Genomic DNA, 20091 nt, shown 5'->3' with positions numbered 1-20091 from the left:
TGTGCCAAAAACTGAAATTTGGGCTTTGCATGGCACTGTATTGCTACAGCTGCAACACTGCACTGAATGTGCAATAAACATTTATATCCACACAGATGTGTCATGTCCACGGTCTTTTATGTGTGGAAGTATGGATGAATGTAGGGTCAGTGATTCCCCCTACCTTCCATGTTGGCCATTTTATGGGACTTGGGTCACAGGGTGACACATTTGCGCTTGCGGCCCGGGTGGCGGCAGCACTACAACAGGGACACCAGCATCAGTTGATCCCTCATAGAGCCCAGGACGGAACCACGCCCAGAGCTCTGGAGTCATTATTTACAGCTTCACGCAGGACTGGCATAAGCCAGGCCAGACCACTCCACTTACGCTTACAGGGAGGGACGACAACGCTACATGGCCCACGTTTTCATTGTAGTGATCTGCTGATCACAGGTCTAGTTATCAGTATGCCACAGCCACTCCCTCACGACTGGTTTACACTCACACCGCACCTATCAAGCACAGGCGTTGCAGGACACGTGACCCTGACAATAAAAAGGACCGGGCGCACGTGCTCCACACCATTTCCATTTCAGACTTGGTGGCACCGGATGCACTGCGGCCAGCACAGGCACACTGCCACGGGACAGAGACTTTTGGTGCACTAAGGTAGGAGCACCATAAGTGCTGAGCGGGTGTGTAGCCTGCGATGATGCCCCGTCCCGGCAGTCTGGACAGCTCAGCTTTTGTGTGCCCGGCTGGACTTCAGTGTAGGCCTGAGCCATCAGACAGCGGGGGCCTACCGCCACGTGGCGTGGTCTTGCTGGTCACAGAGTTAGTGGCACCGCAAGGGCTGAGCGGATGTGCAACCTGCGATGATGACAGGTGCACTGGTATATCCTCTGCCATGGCAAAATCAAGATGCAGCACCAAATGTGATGCCTGGTGGCCTGCGGAGCGGGGCTGCATGATGTGGAGGGTGCCCTGTCCGGGGGCCGCGGACTTGGGGCTTGCAGCGGCACGTGGTGGGCCCTCTTTTCCACACGCAAGTGGCGGTAGGTGAGCAGTGAGGCATGGGTGAGCAGGGACGGGCAGACACCTTTGGGCGGTGGGAGTGGATGGTGTGCAGCAGCCTGTGTGTGCAGGGGTGGGACAGCGATAAAGGCGTGTGCAGTTGTATGTACTCTGCCATTACTGATTCTATACTATGTTTCAGATGAGTGAGCTTGAGGGCTGCAATATGTCCCGGCACGTGGTTGGAGACACACCGGTGGTGGAAAGGTGAGCATTGATGTCTGCGTGCGCAGGGGCGGGCAGTCACCTCTGGGCAGTGGAAGTGGATGGTGTGCAGCAGCCTGGGTGCTCAGGGGCGGGCAGACACCTCTGGGCGGTGGGAGTGGATGGTGTGCAGGAGCCTTGGTGCGTAGGGGCAGGCAGGCACCTCTGGGCGGCAGGAGTGGATAGGGTTTAGCAGCCTGGGTGCGCAGGGGCGGGCAGGCACCTCTGCGCGGCGGGAGTGGATGGTGTGCAGCAGCCTGGGTGCACAGGGGTGGGACAGCGATGAAGGCGTGTGCAATCGTATGTACTCTGCCATTACTGATTCTATACTATGTTTCAGATGAGTGAGCTTGAGGGCTGCAGTATGTCCCAGCACGTGGTTGGAGACACACCGGTGGCGGAAAGGTGAGCTGTGAGGGTTTTGTCTGCAGTGTCGGAACTCACTCAGCCTCTCCATCTCTTCCTTTCTCTCTCTCACACTCTTTCTCTCTCTCTTCCTGTCTCTCTCACTCTTTCTCTCTTTTTCTCTCTCACACTCTTTCTCTCTTTCGCTCTCTCTACTCTTTCTCTCTCTTTCTCACTTTTTCTCTCTTCTCTCTTTCTCTTTCTCTCTCTCTCTCCTTTGATGGGCGCATAACACACAATCTTATCTTACTTTTTGTCTTGCAGGCTGTGATTCAGATTGTCAAGGGATGACACGCCATGGCTCTACCTACTTTTATTTTGTTGCTTTGTGTAAATAAAAAATGTTTTATATGTAAATCCATAGATGACCGTCATTCTCTTTTGTCCAACCTCACATGCTTCTTGATTCTTATAATTGTGCGACATCAGCCGATTTGTTACATTCCAGATTTCGGAAGGTTGCTATCACATTTGTTTGTGGGGGGTGTCGTGACGGCTCCCAGACTCCTGCGGAAACCGGCATTGCTTTTGCTAACATGCAGCTTCCCTTGCCCAAAAGCAATTCTCCTTTCCTTTATGGAAGCAAGAGGAGGTTTTCCTCCTCTGGCTTCAACGAAGCAAACCATGATCCCGCCCTGTCATAGCAAATGGCAATGTCCCGGGGACGCACACCCCGGGGACATTGGAGGAGCCGTCCCTGGGGGGTGGCGGTCCCCAGGGCCATCAAGCGCTCCCTCTATTTTCAAAGCCCCGGAGGTGGGCCCCGGGGCTTCGGGGAGCCCGCCAGGCCTACCCTGCATATCTAATTAAAGCCCTGGGGGGTGGCGATCCCCGGGACTTGGGGTGGCCGCGCGAGTTATAGTTATCTGAACTAACTATAACAGGGGAATTTCATTGGTTTTTTACGAGTGAAATATCCACCTAACTATAACATGTGTGAAACCTATGGTTTTTTAAGTCAATTTGCAAGGTTTTTTAAATGCTAATTCCTAACTATAACGTGTCCTTCAGGGACCCCCTGACAAAGGCTAGGGGGTCAGGAACTCTCTACCCTGCCCCCTTTTCACGTTCGCCACCTTCCTTTTTCACTCTCGCACTGAAAACAAACAAAATGGCGGCCGACACTTTCTGATTTCGACCGATTCGAACGTTGACTAACATGTAACCACCAATCAGAATTACGCTCGCGCACGTTAGGGTGCTCGCACGGTGCGCGCACGGTGCGCGCACCCTGCGCGCTTATAGATATTGATATGCTTTTAAATGCTATTTTCTCAGGAAATACTGAACAGATTTACACCAGACCTGCAAAAGGCACTTCCTTGACCTTATGGCTACCTCTCTGCCAAATTTCAAGTAATTCTGTTCAGCCGTTCGGGCTGTAGCTGTGTCAAAAGCTCCTATGGGAAAATGCATGGGGAAAACGCGTTTTGGGACCCCCCTTTTTTCTCGGCCCCTACTTGACGAATCACCCCGAGACTTTCAGGGTAGGAGCTGAACGGAGCGCCCCATTAGTTTTGAAACTTTCGCGAGGATTCGTCAACCGGCGCAAAAGTTATTCATAATAGAATTTTCAGATTTCCTATGGAAACACGATCCTAACTATAACTATCTACTGGCGACCGCCAGTAGATAATAAATATATATATATATATGTATATATATATATATATATATATAAATATATATATATATATATATATATATATATATATATATATATATATATATATATTTTACCTACTGGCAGTCGCCAGTAGGTAGTTATAGTTAGGACCTATTATCCATAGGAAATCAGCAACATTCTATTTGGAATAACTTTGGCGCCGGTTGACGAATCTTCGTGAAATTTTCAAAACTGTTGGGGCACCCCGATCCGCTCCTAGCCTGAACGTCTCAGGGTGATTCGTCAAGCGGGGGCCGAGAAAAAAGGGGGTCCCATGCAATTTTCCATAGGAATCGTTAATCGCAGCTGCAGCCCGAACTGCTAAACGGAATTACACGAAATGTGGCAAAGATGTAGCCCTTGGTTCACACTCATGCCTTTTGGATAAATGGTGTAAATCCATTCAGTAGTTGCTGAGAAAATCAACAGTAAAATCATAGATATATCTGGGCGGAGCCTAACCACACATCTCATCGTGAGATCTGATTGTCTGTCAGCACTTAATCCAAGAAGTGTTGGCAGCCATCTTGGGACCAATTTACATGATAGCACCTCATTAAAAAGCATTGCAGTTAATAGAAGGTTTTAAGACTTTAGTTACATTATAAATCATTTGTTGATGGTACCATACTCATTTTAGGAATTGTGGTGTGTTCTAAGGTGATTTTATCATGTGAAAAAGCCTTCTGCTGGGATATCATGAATCATGTTTCAGAGAAAACTATTTTCTCATGCTTTTCCCACAGAGGTTTGGAAGGGGATCTATAAGCTAAACTAAGAGCATATTTTCAGTAAATTCACATTATCTTTCTCAATCATGTGAGAATGAAGTCTGACATTCTCAGTAAAACATGTACATCCAACAAGGGCAGAGACTGTCAGTTGATTCCTTTGTGTTCTACTGCAGCTTCCCAGAGTGTTCTAAAGAACAACTAGAGCGCTAACAGTCCTACTTCTGACAAACGTATGGCACACCTGAACCCATCTTGATTAGAATAAAGTAGTAACTCCTAAAACATTTAATTTAAAAAGCAACAAAATGAGGGGGTTCATCTTGCCATAGAAAGTATGATTAGTGCTGCAGAAAGAAAAATTAGGGTACATTTTGAGTGACTTCTCAAATCCTCTTCTATTTCATTAAAAAATTCAGACATGCAGACTGAAACATGCACTTTCAATACCAGCAGCAGACTTCCCCGGTGAGCAGTAGCTTTACTACAGTGATATAATGACTAACTAGAGTGCTAACATTCTGAATTTATGGCAAATGTGTGACACATCTGAATGCCTTCTTGATGGAATCAAAGTAAAAAACTGAAAGTATTTCCTACTGAGGAGACTGTAGTAAATGAGGAAATTAGGAAACTTCATAACAAATAAGTCTCCCAAGATGGCCAACAGAGACAAAAGAGCCCAAATGTAGCACAAATATCACCCAGATGTAGCCCACGTATAGCCCAATGACATAATGTCCCAGAGTGTTCTATAGAACAACTAGAGCGCTAACAGTCTTACTTATGACAAAAGTATGGCACACCTGAAGCCATCTTGATTGGAATAGAGTGGTAACACTTTAAACATTTAATTTGCCATAGAAATTATGATTAGTGCTGCAGAAAGAAAAATTAGGGCACATTTTGACTTCTTAAATCCTCATTAAAAAATTCTGACATGCAGACTGAAACATGAACTTTGAATACCAGCAGCAGACTTCCCTGGTGGGAAGTAGCTTTACTACAGTGATCTAATGAGCACTAGAGTGCTAACATTCAGAATTTATGGCAAATGTGTGACACATCTGAATGCCTTCTTGATGGAACCAAAGTAAACAAGCATTGAAAATGCAATAGGTCTCGCCCTCATTTAAGTTAAAGCAATTCTGTTTGTAATTAGGTGGCTTTTTAGCTTTGCTTCTATGGCTCTAAAGCAGCTGCTGACCTGGTTCTCTCCCTCTAAAGCAGCTCTGCTGACCTGGTTTCTGTGGCTCTACAGCAGCTCTGCTGACGTGGTTCTCGGCCTCTAGAGCAGCTCTGCTGACCTGGGTCTCTGGCTCTAGAGCAGCTCTGCTGACCTGGGCCTCTGGCTCTAGAGCAGCTCTGCTGACCTGCTTCTTAGGCTCTAGAGCAGCTCTGCTGACCTGGTTCTCTGGCTCTACAGACCTGGTTTCTCTGGCTCTACAGCAGCTCTGCTGACCTGGTTCTCTGCGCTCACGATGCACGCACCCGACTTCGCAAAAATATATTTAAACATAATATAAGTTTATTATAAGTACAAATATATTATTTTTATGAATATCTTAGATAATCTCTTGCCCTAATATGTATATTAAAGACACATACATATCATTTTGGAACATACCATTTTTTTGCGGGAGTCGCGCACCCAGCGCGCCCCAGCACGGTTATGACGGCACGCGGGACCCGCCACCGCACAAGCATCTCGTACCGTAATGCGCATGTGTCGCAAATGCACGGGAGCAGGAGTCGCGGACTGGTCGCATACCAATCGCGCACATCACATAATATTAAATGTATATGATGTAACTGAAAAACACGCAGCCGTCGCACACCGTACGCGGATCCTTCACGACTTTTCTAAAATGGTGGGTAGAATCCGTGCACCCACCGTGTTGTGTACGCTTTGAGTGTGCGACTCCGAAAAAAAATTGGAATTTTTTTAAAAAGAAAATAATATAAATATATTAAAATAAAAAATGAAAACAAAAAAAATTAATCAATATTTCAGTTTGAATTTAAAAATAAATAAATTTTGAGCATTTTTCAGAAAAATATATAATGTTATTTAATGAATAAAATATTGATAAATAAACAGTTACAAAACTGTAGAAAATCAGTACAAAAAAATAGGTATAACTACTATCACACTTAAAAATTAGCATTTAAAAAAACCTTTGAAATTCACTGAAAAAAACCATAGGTTTCAGAGACGTTATAGTTAGAAATGAGCATTTAAAAAACCTAAGAAATTCACAGAAAAAACCATAGGTTTCAGGGGTGTTATAGTTAGCTGGCCATTTCACTCGTACAAAACCATAGAAATTTCTCCCTTATTGTTAGTTCTGCTAACTATAACTCGCGCGCCCGCAATGCACTGCTGATGATGTCACATATTGCATCGTTCATGACATGGTCAGGGACATCACTGATGACATCTCAGATGACATCTCAAATGACATCACTGATGACATCATTCACGTGAAAATCTGATACACCTCATTATACACTAGTATAACCTTTCCTCACTCACTGTAAAATACTGAGTACCATATTTGAAACCATTGACACACCAATACCAGTTACTAGATACCCACTCACTGATTCCTAAGTCTACACACACAACTCCCCATTCAACAAAAGAATCATTTATATATCCAGTCACTAATTAATAGAACACTATCAAATGCACTTATACACATATATAGACATTGACACAACAGCAGTCATCTTAGTCGGTTATGCAGTCATCCTACTCACTCATGAAAAAAATTAATCACACTTACATTTACTCACTTACACAATTATCCAACAACACCTAATTTATTCAAACACATAGTAACTCACAGTTAATATGTTGAAAAATCACCATTACAATTATACACTCATTCATATAGTTACTCTTACACATACTTATTTATATACACCAACTCTCACATACAATGCCTTTTATTTTTTTACTTTGTTGAAGATGTGCATCTAAAACATATATTCGCTCACCAACACACAAATAAATACACTCAGTCACCCAAACAACTGTTTCCACATGCACTCTTAAACCTATACACCTAGTCAATCAACCATTCACACATCTATACATAGAGTTACACACACCCCATCCAACCACACACAAACTCAGTGTCCCATACAAATACTCACCCAACTAATCATAACTAATATACACACTCATGTAGTTAGTGACCAACTGATGCAGCATGTTATACAACAACCGAGACAGTGATGCACACATTCACATAGTTTAGTTACTAATCCATGTATTAAGTGAGACACTTTTAATTACTCACTTAAACAGACAGTAAGACAGCTACTAAATCCTCCATCCAGACAGTTATATATCCACTCAATCTTCAATACAGATTGGTATATATATAATACATGTTTACATTTCAAACTAAACCACATTCACTGGAGGATGTCATCAGTGATGTCACTGACCATGTCATGAATGATGCAATATGTGACATCATCAGCAGTGCATTGCGGGCGCGCGAGTTATAGTTAGCAGGACTAACTATAACAGAGGAATTTCTATGGTTTTGTACAAGTGAAATAGCCAGCTAACTATAACACCCCAGAAAACTATGTTTTTTTCTGTGAATATATAGCGGCGGTGCACCTCAGGGTCCGAGGACACCCTGTTCTCCTATAACTGCTCACCGCACATCCAAGTACGGATGCACTCCTTCCAATGAATATGCATGGTTTCAAAGAGCTTAAAGGAATTTATTTAAAGCATCAAGCCAACACAAACCCAACGCATTTCGGCGGAAGCCGCCTTGGTCATATATATATATATATATATATATATATATATATATATATATATATATATATCAGGCAAGAGGACGCAGGCCGACGCTAAGCCTAGAACAATATTTACGAAGCCACGCATGGCCACATTGCATGGCCCTTTGTGACTTGGTAAATCTGGAGCAATGCAAGATACCGCATGTTGCTGCCTGCATTACTATGCCTCAAGGAGGTGTTTCATGGGTGGAGCATGGGTGTTCCCACGCATCCACCCATGGATTGTGACGCATTCCTATATTTACAATAAGTGGTAGACTGGTTGATGCGTGAAAATGCTACATGGCGTAATGAGGAGAAATGTGTTTATTTTCCTAGTTATTTCCTCTTTCAATGTATGCTGCACTCTTCAGCACACATAGGGATAGGGGAAAGCCTCCAAGGAATGTTTTAGTGCAGGAACAGGTCCCTTCATGCACAAAAACAATCTTACCTGCAATGCGGGCACCCTTGCACGGCACCTGCGTTGGAGCTAGGCAGCACATAGTGCACAAGAAGAAGACAGGAATGTTGAATAGAATGTTAGATATGGCACATTCTTGCCCTCTCCCTGCCATGTAGCACAGCAAGGTGCTGTTCTTTGCTACATTGCGTGACATTTTGATAAATCTGTCCCCTAGTTTCTTAGTTCACCAGACTTAATCCAGTTGTATTGTGCTGAATAAAGCTCAGAATTGTGAGAGAACTCAAGAAATTGTCCCATGAGTAACAATGAATGTCAGCAGACTCCATGTGGGGGAGCCACAGGGCAAACAGGGCCTACTGGGCCACAGACAATCGTATGACGGGTTTGTTTGCAGTGGTGTACTGTGTCTCATTCTAGTATGGCTCTGCGAAGTGGCCCAAGTAGATTCTTTCCACATTTAACTTTCAGGGTAGCAAGGGCAAGCTGTCAAAAGCTTCTCAGGAGATTGTGTGGGGAAGAGAGACTCCGAACTCAATAGTAAAACAACTGACACAGTAAATCATTGCTCAGCCCAGTGCTTGTCTTTTTAATAAAAGAAAGTGTGTCTACTATTACAGCAGTATGGACTTCTACACAATTAGATAGAAGTAAGACTACAAGATTAAACAATCTCACTGACAGGGTTCTAAATGAAGCACTACCCCCTCTATGGTTCACTTCTGCCCATTCAACAGTGTCAACCAATGTCTATGGTCACCTCCCCTCAAGTAGGGTTTAGGCAACATAAGGCAAGGATGCAAGTTTCACTATGCTGTCCACAATCTGAGAGTCTAGAGGAGCCCTTATGACACAGGTTTGTCCCATCGATGCTCCCACCTACAGTCAGCATCTTTTTGTTGTTCCACACATCTGGGCTTCTACACCAGGACAGTCTCTAGTTCTGCAGAGCCAGGTACTCTCCTTTACTTTCTGAGTAGGCAGACATCTGTGTACTAGGAAGACCCACAGATTCTCAAGCAAGTTGTGCAGACTCCAGTTGATCTCCTCTCACCTCTCCAAAACTGGATGTCATCCAGACAGCAGCACTGGTCTTCAAGCAAACGTGGAGCACTAACTTCTTTGGTCCAGAAGAACTTTGAACAGGAACAAAGTGGGTGATTTGGGTCCAGTTATATACCTATTTTTCAGACACTGTTTACTGTTCTCGAACTTGTTTGAGGTAGTTCCTTTGAAATGTATTTTCCTGGCTGTAGTGCAGACTCAGCTTTTTTAGAAGGTGATGGCTCTCACAGCCGTTAGTGACAATGGTGGTTCCATGTAGGACTATCCAAAACGTGTGCACAATGAAGTATGGTACCCATGCACCTGGTTGTTTTCAGTCTTCAGGGCAGACCCTGCTTAGAAACTTCCCCAACTTTAACAAAAGAATATGCTAAATGAACAATCCATCACTAAAAGTTATTCACAATTTCAAAGGGTAACCCTGTTTCCATCCTCCCTCATCTCAATGTCTGTATCTACATCCTCTGGCTTCAGGAATGCAAGCAATACACTTTCACAGTATTGGGAAAGCTGTATCCATCCTCCAACTAGCGCCATACTCAGCTGTGGCCGCTGCAGGTAAGAGATGTGGGGCCAGGTGAGGGGGGATTTCGAGAGACTACGATGAGGGAAAAATAAATAAATAATTAATTTTCCCTCGTAGACGTCGCTCGAAAACCCCCTCACCTGGTCCCACCACACTTACCTGCAGCAGTAGTCGACATTTCTTTCTGACACAGAAAAAGATCTTGAGAAAGGTAGATACCTGTATACCATCTAGGCGACATTATTGTCTCAACAGTGAACAATAAACGTGTGCATTTTGGATATGGAGTAGAACTAGTGAAACTTGCCTGGTGTCTATTCAGGAAGAGGACAATCAGTTTGCATCCTGTATTTCACGAACCGTGCATGTCACTCACTGACACACACGCAGGACTATCACATTTCTCAGTGCGGAATTATGTCACTTTAGCTCTCTCCTTACCTGCTGTTAGTGGCCTCCCAGTCTGGATTGATGGGGTCTGGACAACTCCTCTCCTTGGCCAACTTTCGTTCTTTGTCCATGTACGCACCTCGGACCAGCTTCACCCCAAAACAGATGCCAAGGCACTGGGCCAGTCCCAGGTCATTAGTCAACAAATTGAAAGAGTCCTGTGTCATAGGGAAGAAACCACAAATGGAAATGGGGTAATAGTAGGGGTAGTATGGCATGAAAAACAACAAACCCACATCTTAAGCGGTGTCTTACTTTCCTTATCACAAACATGTTTTGACAGAATTCGGGTATAAAAAGAAAACACCTTCACTAAGTCACCTGTAAACAGTTTTTTACAGGCATCAAGCCTTGTAATATTAGCCCAGCTGCACCAAGCCACACAAAGTTAATAGGAGCCTAAAGCAGACAACAGCTGTGCCCGCCGCGGGCGGATGAAGAACGTCCGCTGGAGCCCCTGCAATCCTCGGTGTTTCACAGGCAAAAAAGCTGCCAGCCCCCAACCCAGCACAACTGCAAGTGGAAGGTACACAAACATATCAGTGGGAAAAAACAGTGCTTTAATTGAGACGGTACTGTCAGGTAGTGAGTGCCTGCACTTCTTTATTTTGAGAGATTGAGTACCGCCCCTTCTCAGCAGAGGTGCGATACTTTTAAGTGGAGGGTACCGGGATTTCTCAGGGGCAAACAGTACTCTGGTATTGGGTACCTACACTGCTATTTTCAATTTCAAGAGCTGGGAAAAAAGAAAAGAGGCATTCCCACTCTGAAAAATGCAGCATCGGATTCAGAATAGGGGGGATTCAGAGTACCAGGGTCAGTAGAATCAGAGGGCACTGCTGACACTTTTACTTTACTTTACTTTAATTAACTTTTTTCAACCTTAGACAACAAGATCATACAAGTACAATAGATCATAAAATACATATTCAGTGATTTGTTACATTCCAACAGATTTGAATAGACAAACACAGATAGAAACCATCTTTAAGTTTTTGGCTAAAACACTATATTAAAATATTCTGTATTCATCCAATATATAATACAATGTGCAAAACAGTACCAAAGCAAGTTGAAGTGCAGATAATAAGCCAATCAATCTACTATTTGCTATAACCAGATGAATGCAGATAAAACCATCTAGAAAGCTGAGGCTAAAAAGAAATACTCCATTAAAAACAAGCTTAATTTATCCAGTATATGATATAAAGTGCAAGACAGTACCACAATCATTTAAAGTGCAAATTATAATCTGATCAATCTCCTATGTGATAAAACCATACATAAATAGGATGCAAGAGAAAAATTTACATTAGGATCAGGGAGCGTTTGGAGAAAAAACATGGCTGGGCGACATTGTACAAACTTATATTTCAGGAACAAGGATCGGATATACTTTTTCCGTTCATAGAAATAGAATTTACAGAAAAATATCAAATGAAGATTAGATTGAGGGGAAGTGCCATCACAGGGACAGGCTGGCAATTCATTAATTGAATAAGTCACAGCAGGAAAGCCCAGCAGGCAAGGGATGAGATTTAATCTGAATCACACCAATACATATCGGTGACAGATATTTGTCACAGAGACCAGGTACGAGTTAGCTTCTCCAAGGGTAGGGGAAAGGCCCAGATATAACGCTACAATGGTTTGTTTACAGTAATGTGCCCTATGCACTTTAGAGCAGGATTTCATTTCAGCTTTTGGGGTATTCAAACAGTTAAGTGGATCATTAAATAGATTCAAAGCCCAGTGTTGACAAGTGTAGGAAAGTGGAATCTGCTTCTTATGGTTACTCTCACTTTTTGCTGAATGTAATACTGTTTTTGACTAGTCTGACTGGGATCCTGCTAATCAGGACCCCAGTCTATCTGCTTTCTCCTTAAACTGTTATGCCATGTCCTTAGGTACACTCTAGATTGGATACTGAGGTACCCTTGTCAGTCCCTTGTATATGGTACCCATGTACCCAGGACATAGGTACCCCACAGGCCTCCCATGGGCTGAAGCATGTATATGCCACCCATGAGAGGCCATGCAAAATGGAACTACAGGCCGGTCATTGCAGCCTGTGTAAGTTGGTGCATGATCCACTTACTAAAGATATAGGTTTACTATATCTAAGGGTCACTGCACTTAAAACCTACAAGTCACCCCTCTAACATGCCTTTACAATCCTGAGGACAGGGTGCTTGTCTCTAAGTGAGAGGGTGCCACTGCATGAGAAGGACAACCCTGCAGCCTACGGTTTCCATTCTCCCGGGTTGTCAGTTTGGCAGCTATTTATGACACATAGAGTGGCATTACGCAACCGCGTGATGACAACTCTAAAACGGCTGAGATAAACCCTATTGTGTTTGGTATCAAACATGTTGGGATCATACCCCCCACACTGGTAACTGGTGTGGGAGGTATGATTCCCCCCTCAGAAGCGAGCTTTGTGGGGTCCCTGGTGTTCCCGGTACCAGCCTTCTAGTCCCGGACAGCACAAAATGGTTGCTGTTGACCAGAGACACATTTCTGCCCTCCTGCTGCTGAGCCAAGCTCAAGCAGGGGAAGGCAGAACAGCAGGCATCCTATCACAGGGAGGTGTGACCACCTCCCAGACAGGATTTAGTGTATTTGGGCTGGGTGAGTTCGCTTGCAAGTGACCGAAAGTCTGCATGAGGGGAAGATTTGGTGTCCCTGTGCATATTCCAGTTCAAACCAGTCCTGGGAACCGTTGGCTCCCATTCTGGTGCGAAACTGGACAAAGGACATGGGAGTAACCTCCCCACTGTCCAGACCTTCCCCTGGGAGGGTCCCCTGAATCTGTCTAACCCTCTCCCGTGGGTACAAAAGGGCTTACCTGGCTGTAGGACCTTAGATTCGACGTGGACAAGATTCTAAACCATAAACCACTGAACTTCGACCGTCTGGACACTCTGGACTTCGCTGGACTTCGTTTGGGCCTGACTTCATCTCCCTCTTAGTCTGAAGCATCGTCTGTGCCCTTGCACCATACAGGATCTGTGCAGGACCTGTGGAGCATCAAGGACAACCGAAGAGTGAAGGGGTCATTCCCCTGCATTCGCAGGCACCGCAACACTGCTGTGCGCTCTGCTGACCCTGAGCCCCTCTGGACTCAGAAGACTTCAGCAACACAAGAGGTGGGTTTCTACGTCCCTCAAGGTCTGAGCTGTCCTCTCACCAAGTTTGAGGTCGAAACCCTCGTGGGGGCTGCAATACCTGAACCCCTGTGCACCGCATACATTGCAAGTACATATACCAACCTCTGGCACCATTTCCTACAAGGAACTCTGGTCTCCTTGCATCGAGTGCTCCGTGTGCTGCTTTTTGTGGAATCGCTCAAGGTCCTCTCGCGACTCCTGTGCCTCCGGCCTGTGAGTCCATTTGAGGGTCAATTTTGCTTTTCATGGGCTCCCCTGATTGCTCCTGGCCTGCCCTGACTCCCCTTGTTGTGGTGAATCTCCTGGACCTTGCTGGTCAAAACCGTACACATTCTTGACCTTCTGTGTGGGTTGCTGTTGCCAAGGCTTGTTGGTGCTCCAACCGGACACCGACTCCTCAGTACTCAACATCCTTTGTGAAAAAGCTTGTATCTGGCTCCTGGCCATCCTCAATGCCTCCTGGTTCCCATAGCTGCAGAGTCAAGAACTCTATCAACGCACCTGAAGCACCCGACATCAGTGGGCATTCGTCTACTGAGCCCCTGGTTACTCCTGAGTGACCCAGAATCTGTCCCCTCTGCTTTCAGGTACTCTTTGACAAGAATCCACCTATGGATTCCAACTGACACTGTTCTCCTTTCCATCTTCGAAGTCCTCCATGGGGTTCAACTGCGGTTTCTGACGCCACTTCAGATACACCCGGTTTCCCTGGGATAGGTAACTTGGGTGCCTCGGTATCCACGGGTGGGGTGGCTTTCCAACCTCCTATCTTCCACAGGGTTTCTTCGAAGTTCACTGGGAAGGGACTTTAAACTCTAAAACTTCAACCGTGACTTTCCCATAGAATTGTACGGAACACACGGTCGTGTTCCCACACTGCACCCGTCCTCCTTGGGGTCCCTACTTACCCATCTTGGGTGGTTCCCTGGGATCCCAGTGATTCTTCAACCTCTCAACACTGTCTTTACTCGAGTCGTGGTTCTTATACCACTATTTTAGTATATGGTTTGGTTCCCCCCCTGGGGCCCACTGTGTACTAGTGCTATTTACTTTAATTTCTTTGCTTACGTATTGTGTGCTTTGTGATTATCTCCATGTAGAAGATACTGTGTCATACTAGATAGTGTTATATTAATAAATACATATTTTTATAACTACTGTGTGGTTCTCCTTTCATTTAACCAATACTATAAGGTTGTATTCTAGTAAAATAAGCTGCTTAACATTCCTTCAAGACTAAGCCAGAAGGCTGCTCTCCACAGCTAGCACTTGGGTAGCTTTCTAAGGTTATCTTTGACCTCTTAAATCATCATAAGGGTTGTTTGGACTAGTGCAAGGAGCCCACTTTAATTAGTGGACAGCATATACCAGGCCAACTTCTCACAATAAGGTATCCTTTACATATTGGAGCCATGGTACCTTGTGCGCCTGCTCGAGGGTTAAACAGCCCCTGATAATATTTTGAGTCAGTCCCACTGTGTCTCTCCTCCGGATTGAGTGCCAGAGTAGCACCGGGGCAATAAATATTAAATCTGAAATAAATGGGACGTTCAACTCTTAATGCATAGTGTAATTAGAGCAGTCTTTCGGGAGGGATAATAATTTTTTTTTAAAGGCATCTTCTTTCCGTTATAATACATCAACTTTAAATTTAACCCATATCCTTGCTCCATATGTAGCTGATGCAATAGCTTTAGCAGAGTAGATCTTTTTAATTGGCTCCAGTGGTTTTGATCCCAACTTTTTCATGAAGGAAAATATAGCCATAACGCTTTTTTCTAATGCATTACATCTATTCGCTACCATGTTTGACCATGTTCCCGAACTATTAAAAACTACACCCAAATATGAAAAGGTCTTAGTAATTTCAATTCTCCATGAAGCAATAAGAAACAATGGTAATCTTTTGGGTTGTTTCCCCACAATTCAAACATAGGTTTTTGATTCATTAACCTGGAGATCTAGTGCAGCCATATAGGACACAATTATTAATTAATTTTTGCAAGGCTTGACCAGTCCTGGTTACCAATACGGTGTCATCAGCGTACAACAAATTGGGAATCCATTTTTTATTTACCATGGGGACATCAATTACATCGTGATCCACTGCAGATTCTATGCCGTTGGTATAGAGTGAAAACACAAAGGGGGCTAATACGCACCCCTGCATGACGCTCCTGAGAATAGGGAAAGATCTAGTGCGTTCACCCTGGCTACCATATCTAATGCATGCAGAAGACTGAGAGTCTAATTGGTGAATGAAAAATATTATGTTATCATCCACACCCATGTCTTTCAGGATATTCCATAATTTGTTATGTGAGACAGAATCAAAAGCTGTGGTGAGATCAAGTTAAGTCAAGTCAAATAACTTTATTCTGTTTCCAGACATAAAACCTTAAAAGTATACAATAATACATCATGATCACAAAATAGATTAAAAACAGTCCATATACATATTCGCACACTAGAATACGTTCCCCATTGTAGTTTGCCCTAACAGTTATAATTTAGCGTCTTAAATTCGACTCTTCGGCAGAAGTCTTCACTAGGGGTCTAAGGAGTGTCTGTACTCAGATGGCTTCAGACCCTGAAGTCATATTTTTAAGTCAGAAATTAGGAAGTAGGGGGGCGTGGCTTGGATGGCCATCATGGCGGACATGTGCTAGATAGCTCCGTCCAGCCCGACAGACATCCTGCATTTATCCTGGCTCCCTCGGACCTTCAAGCAGTCCTAGAGGGGGCATTTCGGCGTTACTGACCTGAGGTGGCGGTCCGATGAGCAGTCGCAGCGCCTGGAGCTCCGGGGGGCCGGAGCCGGCGTGGCCACGAGGCGAGGCCCTGCGACGGACAGCGGAGCCGGGGAGTGGAGTTTGGCGGGCCCTAGGTGCAGTGTGAGCGGAGTGGCCGTCTGCCGGCGCTGATGAGCGCGGTGCACCATCCTGTGTGCTCAGCATCGGAGGCAGCATTCGGGGAGGCGGATCGGCCCCGGAGACCCGGTGGGACACTGGTGAGGAGCCGGGAGAGGGGGGTGCACTGGCCCGCGGGGTCGGGAGGCAGCGGACTACGGCACTACAGTTGAGGAGGAGGCCCGTGTCTGGGGCCCCGGGCTCGGGAGTGCCGCCCCCGTGAATTTGGTCGCGGTAGTCTGGATGGGGGCTTCGGGGGCCAGGAACTGTGGCAATACCTCCCCCTCCTCCGGGCCTGAGCTCCCGCCTGGGAATTGGCAGCTAGATCGAGCCACGGTGGGAGGCTTCAGAGACTCCAGCGCTCTCCATGCAAGCCTTTGCCGGTTTCTCGGTGGACTTCCCTCCCCCCCTACATTGAAAGCGGTGAGCAGGGCAGTGCGGGCCTACCTTTGCGGGACTTCACCGCTATTGGCAGAGATAGGTCCAGCCTGCTTCGTGGTCTGGATGGGCACCCCGTGGCGGATCTGTGGTAGGCGGGGGGCCTGGAGTGGCAGCGCTGCAGCCGGGTGAAGTAACCAGGGGCCCCTGAAGATCACGGTGAGGGCCGAGGTGAGGGCGATCGCTGGTGGGTCGGAGCTGGTGGCTACTTCCTGCCCTGACCGCGGAGGCAGGGTCCGAGGTCGGCGGCTAGATCGGGCCGCGGAGGGGAGCGCGAGGGGACGGTTCCGGACCTGCCTTTCCATCCCATGGGGGTCAGTACCGGCAGTTGAGCGGGCAGCGAGGGGCCTGGGGGACAGTGTCACCGGTTGAGTCACGCGGCTTGGGTGCTCTACAGCACCGGAGCACAGACAGCGTTTCCCCCCTCCCCCCACGCATCAACGGGAGTTGGGATTTGGCAGTTGGCTGGCCCACGTCTGTACGATTGGCAGGGGGACCACTCGCCGGTCATGGCCCTCACGGGTGGATTGCGGGCCCCGGATCGGGGGTGCCTCCCTTCCTCCCTCCCTTTGTGATCGGACCGGGAGATGGATAGGCTCGTGGCCTGCCTGCGCTGAGGGGGTCTTTGTGCCAGCACTTCGTCCAACTTGGCCAGCATCCGCAGGGGGTCCGTCGAACGCCATCACGACAAGCGATAAGGGCGGCGGTGGGTACACAAAACATGGGCCTATTGACAAGTTCACCGGCCCGGGAGCGACGGGCGGTACTACGGGGAGGCCCCAGGAGGTCATACCAGACAATGCAGCTCTGATGGCGGCAATCACCCAATCCAGGGACATGCTGGATGCCAAAATTGGTGCGGTGGGCGCGGATGTTACGTTACTACGCCAGGATCTACGGAATGCAGTGTCCAGCATCACGGAGGCTGAGAGCCGCATCTCCGGGGTGGAAGATGATGATGTGTCGGTCCTCAAGCAGAAGGTGGCAAGTATGGAAACCATCCAGAAGGGCCTGGCGCTCCGGGTTGAGGATGCGGAGGGGCGGGCCCGGAGGAACAACCTGCGCTTCGTTGGATTCCCGGAGGGGTGTGAGAAAGGGGATATGGAACGTTTCCTCACACAATGGCTGGAAAGCTGGCTCCCTCCAGAGGTCATGTCCCGGTGTTTTGAACGGGCCCACAGAGCACTCATTCAGAAACTACCGGTGGGGGCGCGTCCACGACCGGTGATTGCGAGACTCTTGAACTACCTTGACCGTGACACCGTGCTGAAGCAGGCTTGGGCCAAAGAACCTTTGCTCTATGATAACCATTGTATCCTAGTATTCCCAGACTATACACGACTCGTCCAGCAGCAACGTCAGTCGTTTATGGCGGTGAAAGCCAGACTGAGGGACCTCAAGCTCCCGTACGCCTTACTATTCCCGGCTCGTCTGTGGGTGGTGTACCAATCCCTCACCCACTTCTTTGACTCCCCGGAGGAGGTGTTCAAGTGGACAGATGAAACTGTGTGGGTGTGGGTGCATACGCCGCCTGGGCAGCATTCATCTTTGAGTGAGGGGCCGTCCCAAAATTCCCGAGGACAGCGTCGGAGGGGGCACAGAAGATATCGGTCCCAGTGGCGCTCTCTGTCTTGTGGAGCTTCCTCCCGGGGAGACCCTCCTTCCCAACATCAGACACTGGATCCCTAATCTTTGCGAACAAGATTGTGCCGAGATGTTCCTCTAATTGGACTGTGTGACTGTTTGATTTATGCTGTATCAAGGGAGCCCTTAGGAGGGCTGAATCCCCACCTGTCTAGTGCTTGTGGGGGGGTGGGCCTGGGCGACATGGGTGGTAAGTTGGGGATCCATTGGCGGGGGCGGCCCGTGCCCCCCTGTTGGGGGCTTGGCACCAACCCCGCTGCAACAGGTACTTCAGCGTTTTTGAGGTATGGGGTGGGGGGTTTGTTGAGGGGAAGGGGTTTGGTTAGGGGTATGAGTTGTGCTTTCGCACTGGGTTCACCACGACACGCACACACATCGTCGGGACCTACTATCCGTGTTACACTACTGCTTATTACCCGATGGCTAGTGGGGTAGTCGATGCTCGGGTGTCCCGGGGCACCATCCGCATTGTTAGCTGGAATGTGCGTGGGGTCCTGGATAAAATTAAGCAAGGAGCTGTTCTGCATCAGGCTAAGAGGGTCGGAGCTGACATTCACTTCTTGCAGGAAACCCATTTGCTGGGCTCCAAGGTCCTGTGCCTGCAGCGCTATGGCTTCCAACAGGTTTTTCACGCTGGGTGCATGCAGGGTTCCAGGGCAGTAGCGATTCTAATACACCGCAGGGTCCCATACTTGCATGTGCAACAATGGTTGGATACGCAGGGGCGGTACCTATTTCTCCGGGGCACGATTGGGGAGGACCCTATTGTGTTGGGCTGTGTGTACGTCTCCCCCTCTGCAGTGGTCTTTGGTGGAGCGGCTACTCTCCCTGTGGGCAGACATGCCAGACATGATTTCTGTGATGAGTGGAGATTAGAATGATGTGGTGGATATGGGCAGGGACAGAAGCAGGGCGGGTGGGGGCCTGGGTGGCAATCATCCCACGAAATTGCACTCTCTGGTTACAAGCCTTGATTGGGTAGACACTTAGCGACACACTCATGGTGACAGGAGGGAGTTTTCGTACCTCTCTGCGGTCCAGAAGTCATTCTCTAGGATAGACTATGTTTTTGTCCCCCGGGCGACGGCATCGAGTGTAGTGGGATCCTTCCTCGGGGGTTATCGGACCACTCTCCAGTGTTCGTTGAGCTCCAGCTGGGCAGGGGTAGGCAACCCTTCCGTTGGCGCCTTTCAGTATGGAACTTGCAGAATGCTGAATACGAGAGGCACATGAGGGAGGTGATCGCGAACTACTTTATCGCCTATGTGGGGTCGGTCTCCAGTGCCGTGACACTTTGGGAAGCACTGAAACCCACTCTACGTGGGGTGGACATAGCATGGTGCGTGGCAGCCCGTAGGAAGCGGTGGGAGGAGTTGGTCCGGGCTGAGGCGGAGGTAGAAGCGTTTGTGCGTCGGAGCTGGTAGGCGGGTGATGGGCCGGTGGTGCGACAGCTACTCCTGGCACAGCAGTCCTATGCCTCTCTCTTAATAGACGAGGCTCATCAAGTCTGGCTGGAAACGCGTAGCAGAATCTGTAAATGGGGTGACAAGTCGAGTAAGAAGTTACATCGGCTCTGCCAGGGCGCTTTCCATC

At 47.3% G+C, this 20091-nt stretch overlaps 1 protein-coding gene across 2 annotated transcripts in view; it reads right to left on the bottom strand.

Annotated features, from left to right (window-relative positions):
• PRODH2 (proline dehydrogenase 2) overlaps positions 1–20091 on the bottom strand; it is a 918268-nt gene that overhangs the window by 180099 nt on the left and 718078 nt on the right. For both annotated transcript variants that reach the window (XM_085618909.1, XM_085618908.1), the window contains exon 7: positions 10329–10495. In XM_085618909.1, coding sequence (XP_085475035.1) covers positions 10329–10495 — 167 coding nt within the window. The remainder of the gene's footprint in view (positions 1–10328; positions 10496–20091) is intronic.

This window comes from Triturus cristatus, chromosome 7, assembly GCF_964204655.1.
Source record: "Triturus cristatus chromosome 7, aTriCri1.1, whole genome shotgun sequence".
In the NCBI taxonomy this organism is placed as follows: Eukaryota; Metazoa; Chordata; class Amphibia; order Caudata; family Salamandridae; genus Triturus; species Triturus cristatus.
The sequence above is the reverse complement of the archived record's forward strand: the minus strand, read 5'-3'. Positions and strand labels throughout refer to the sequence as shown.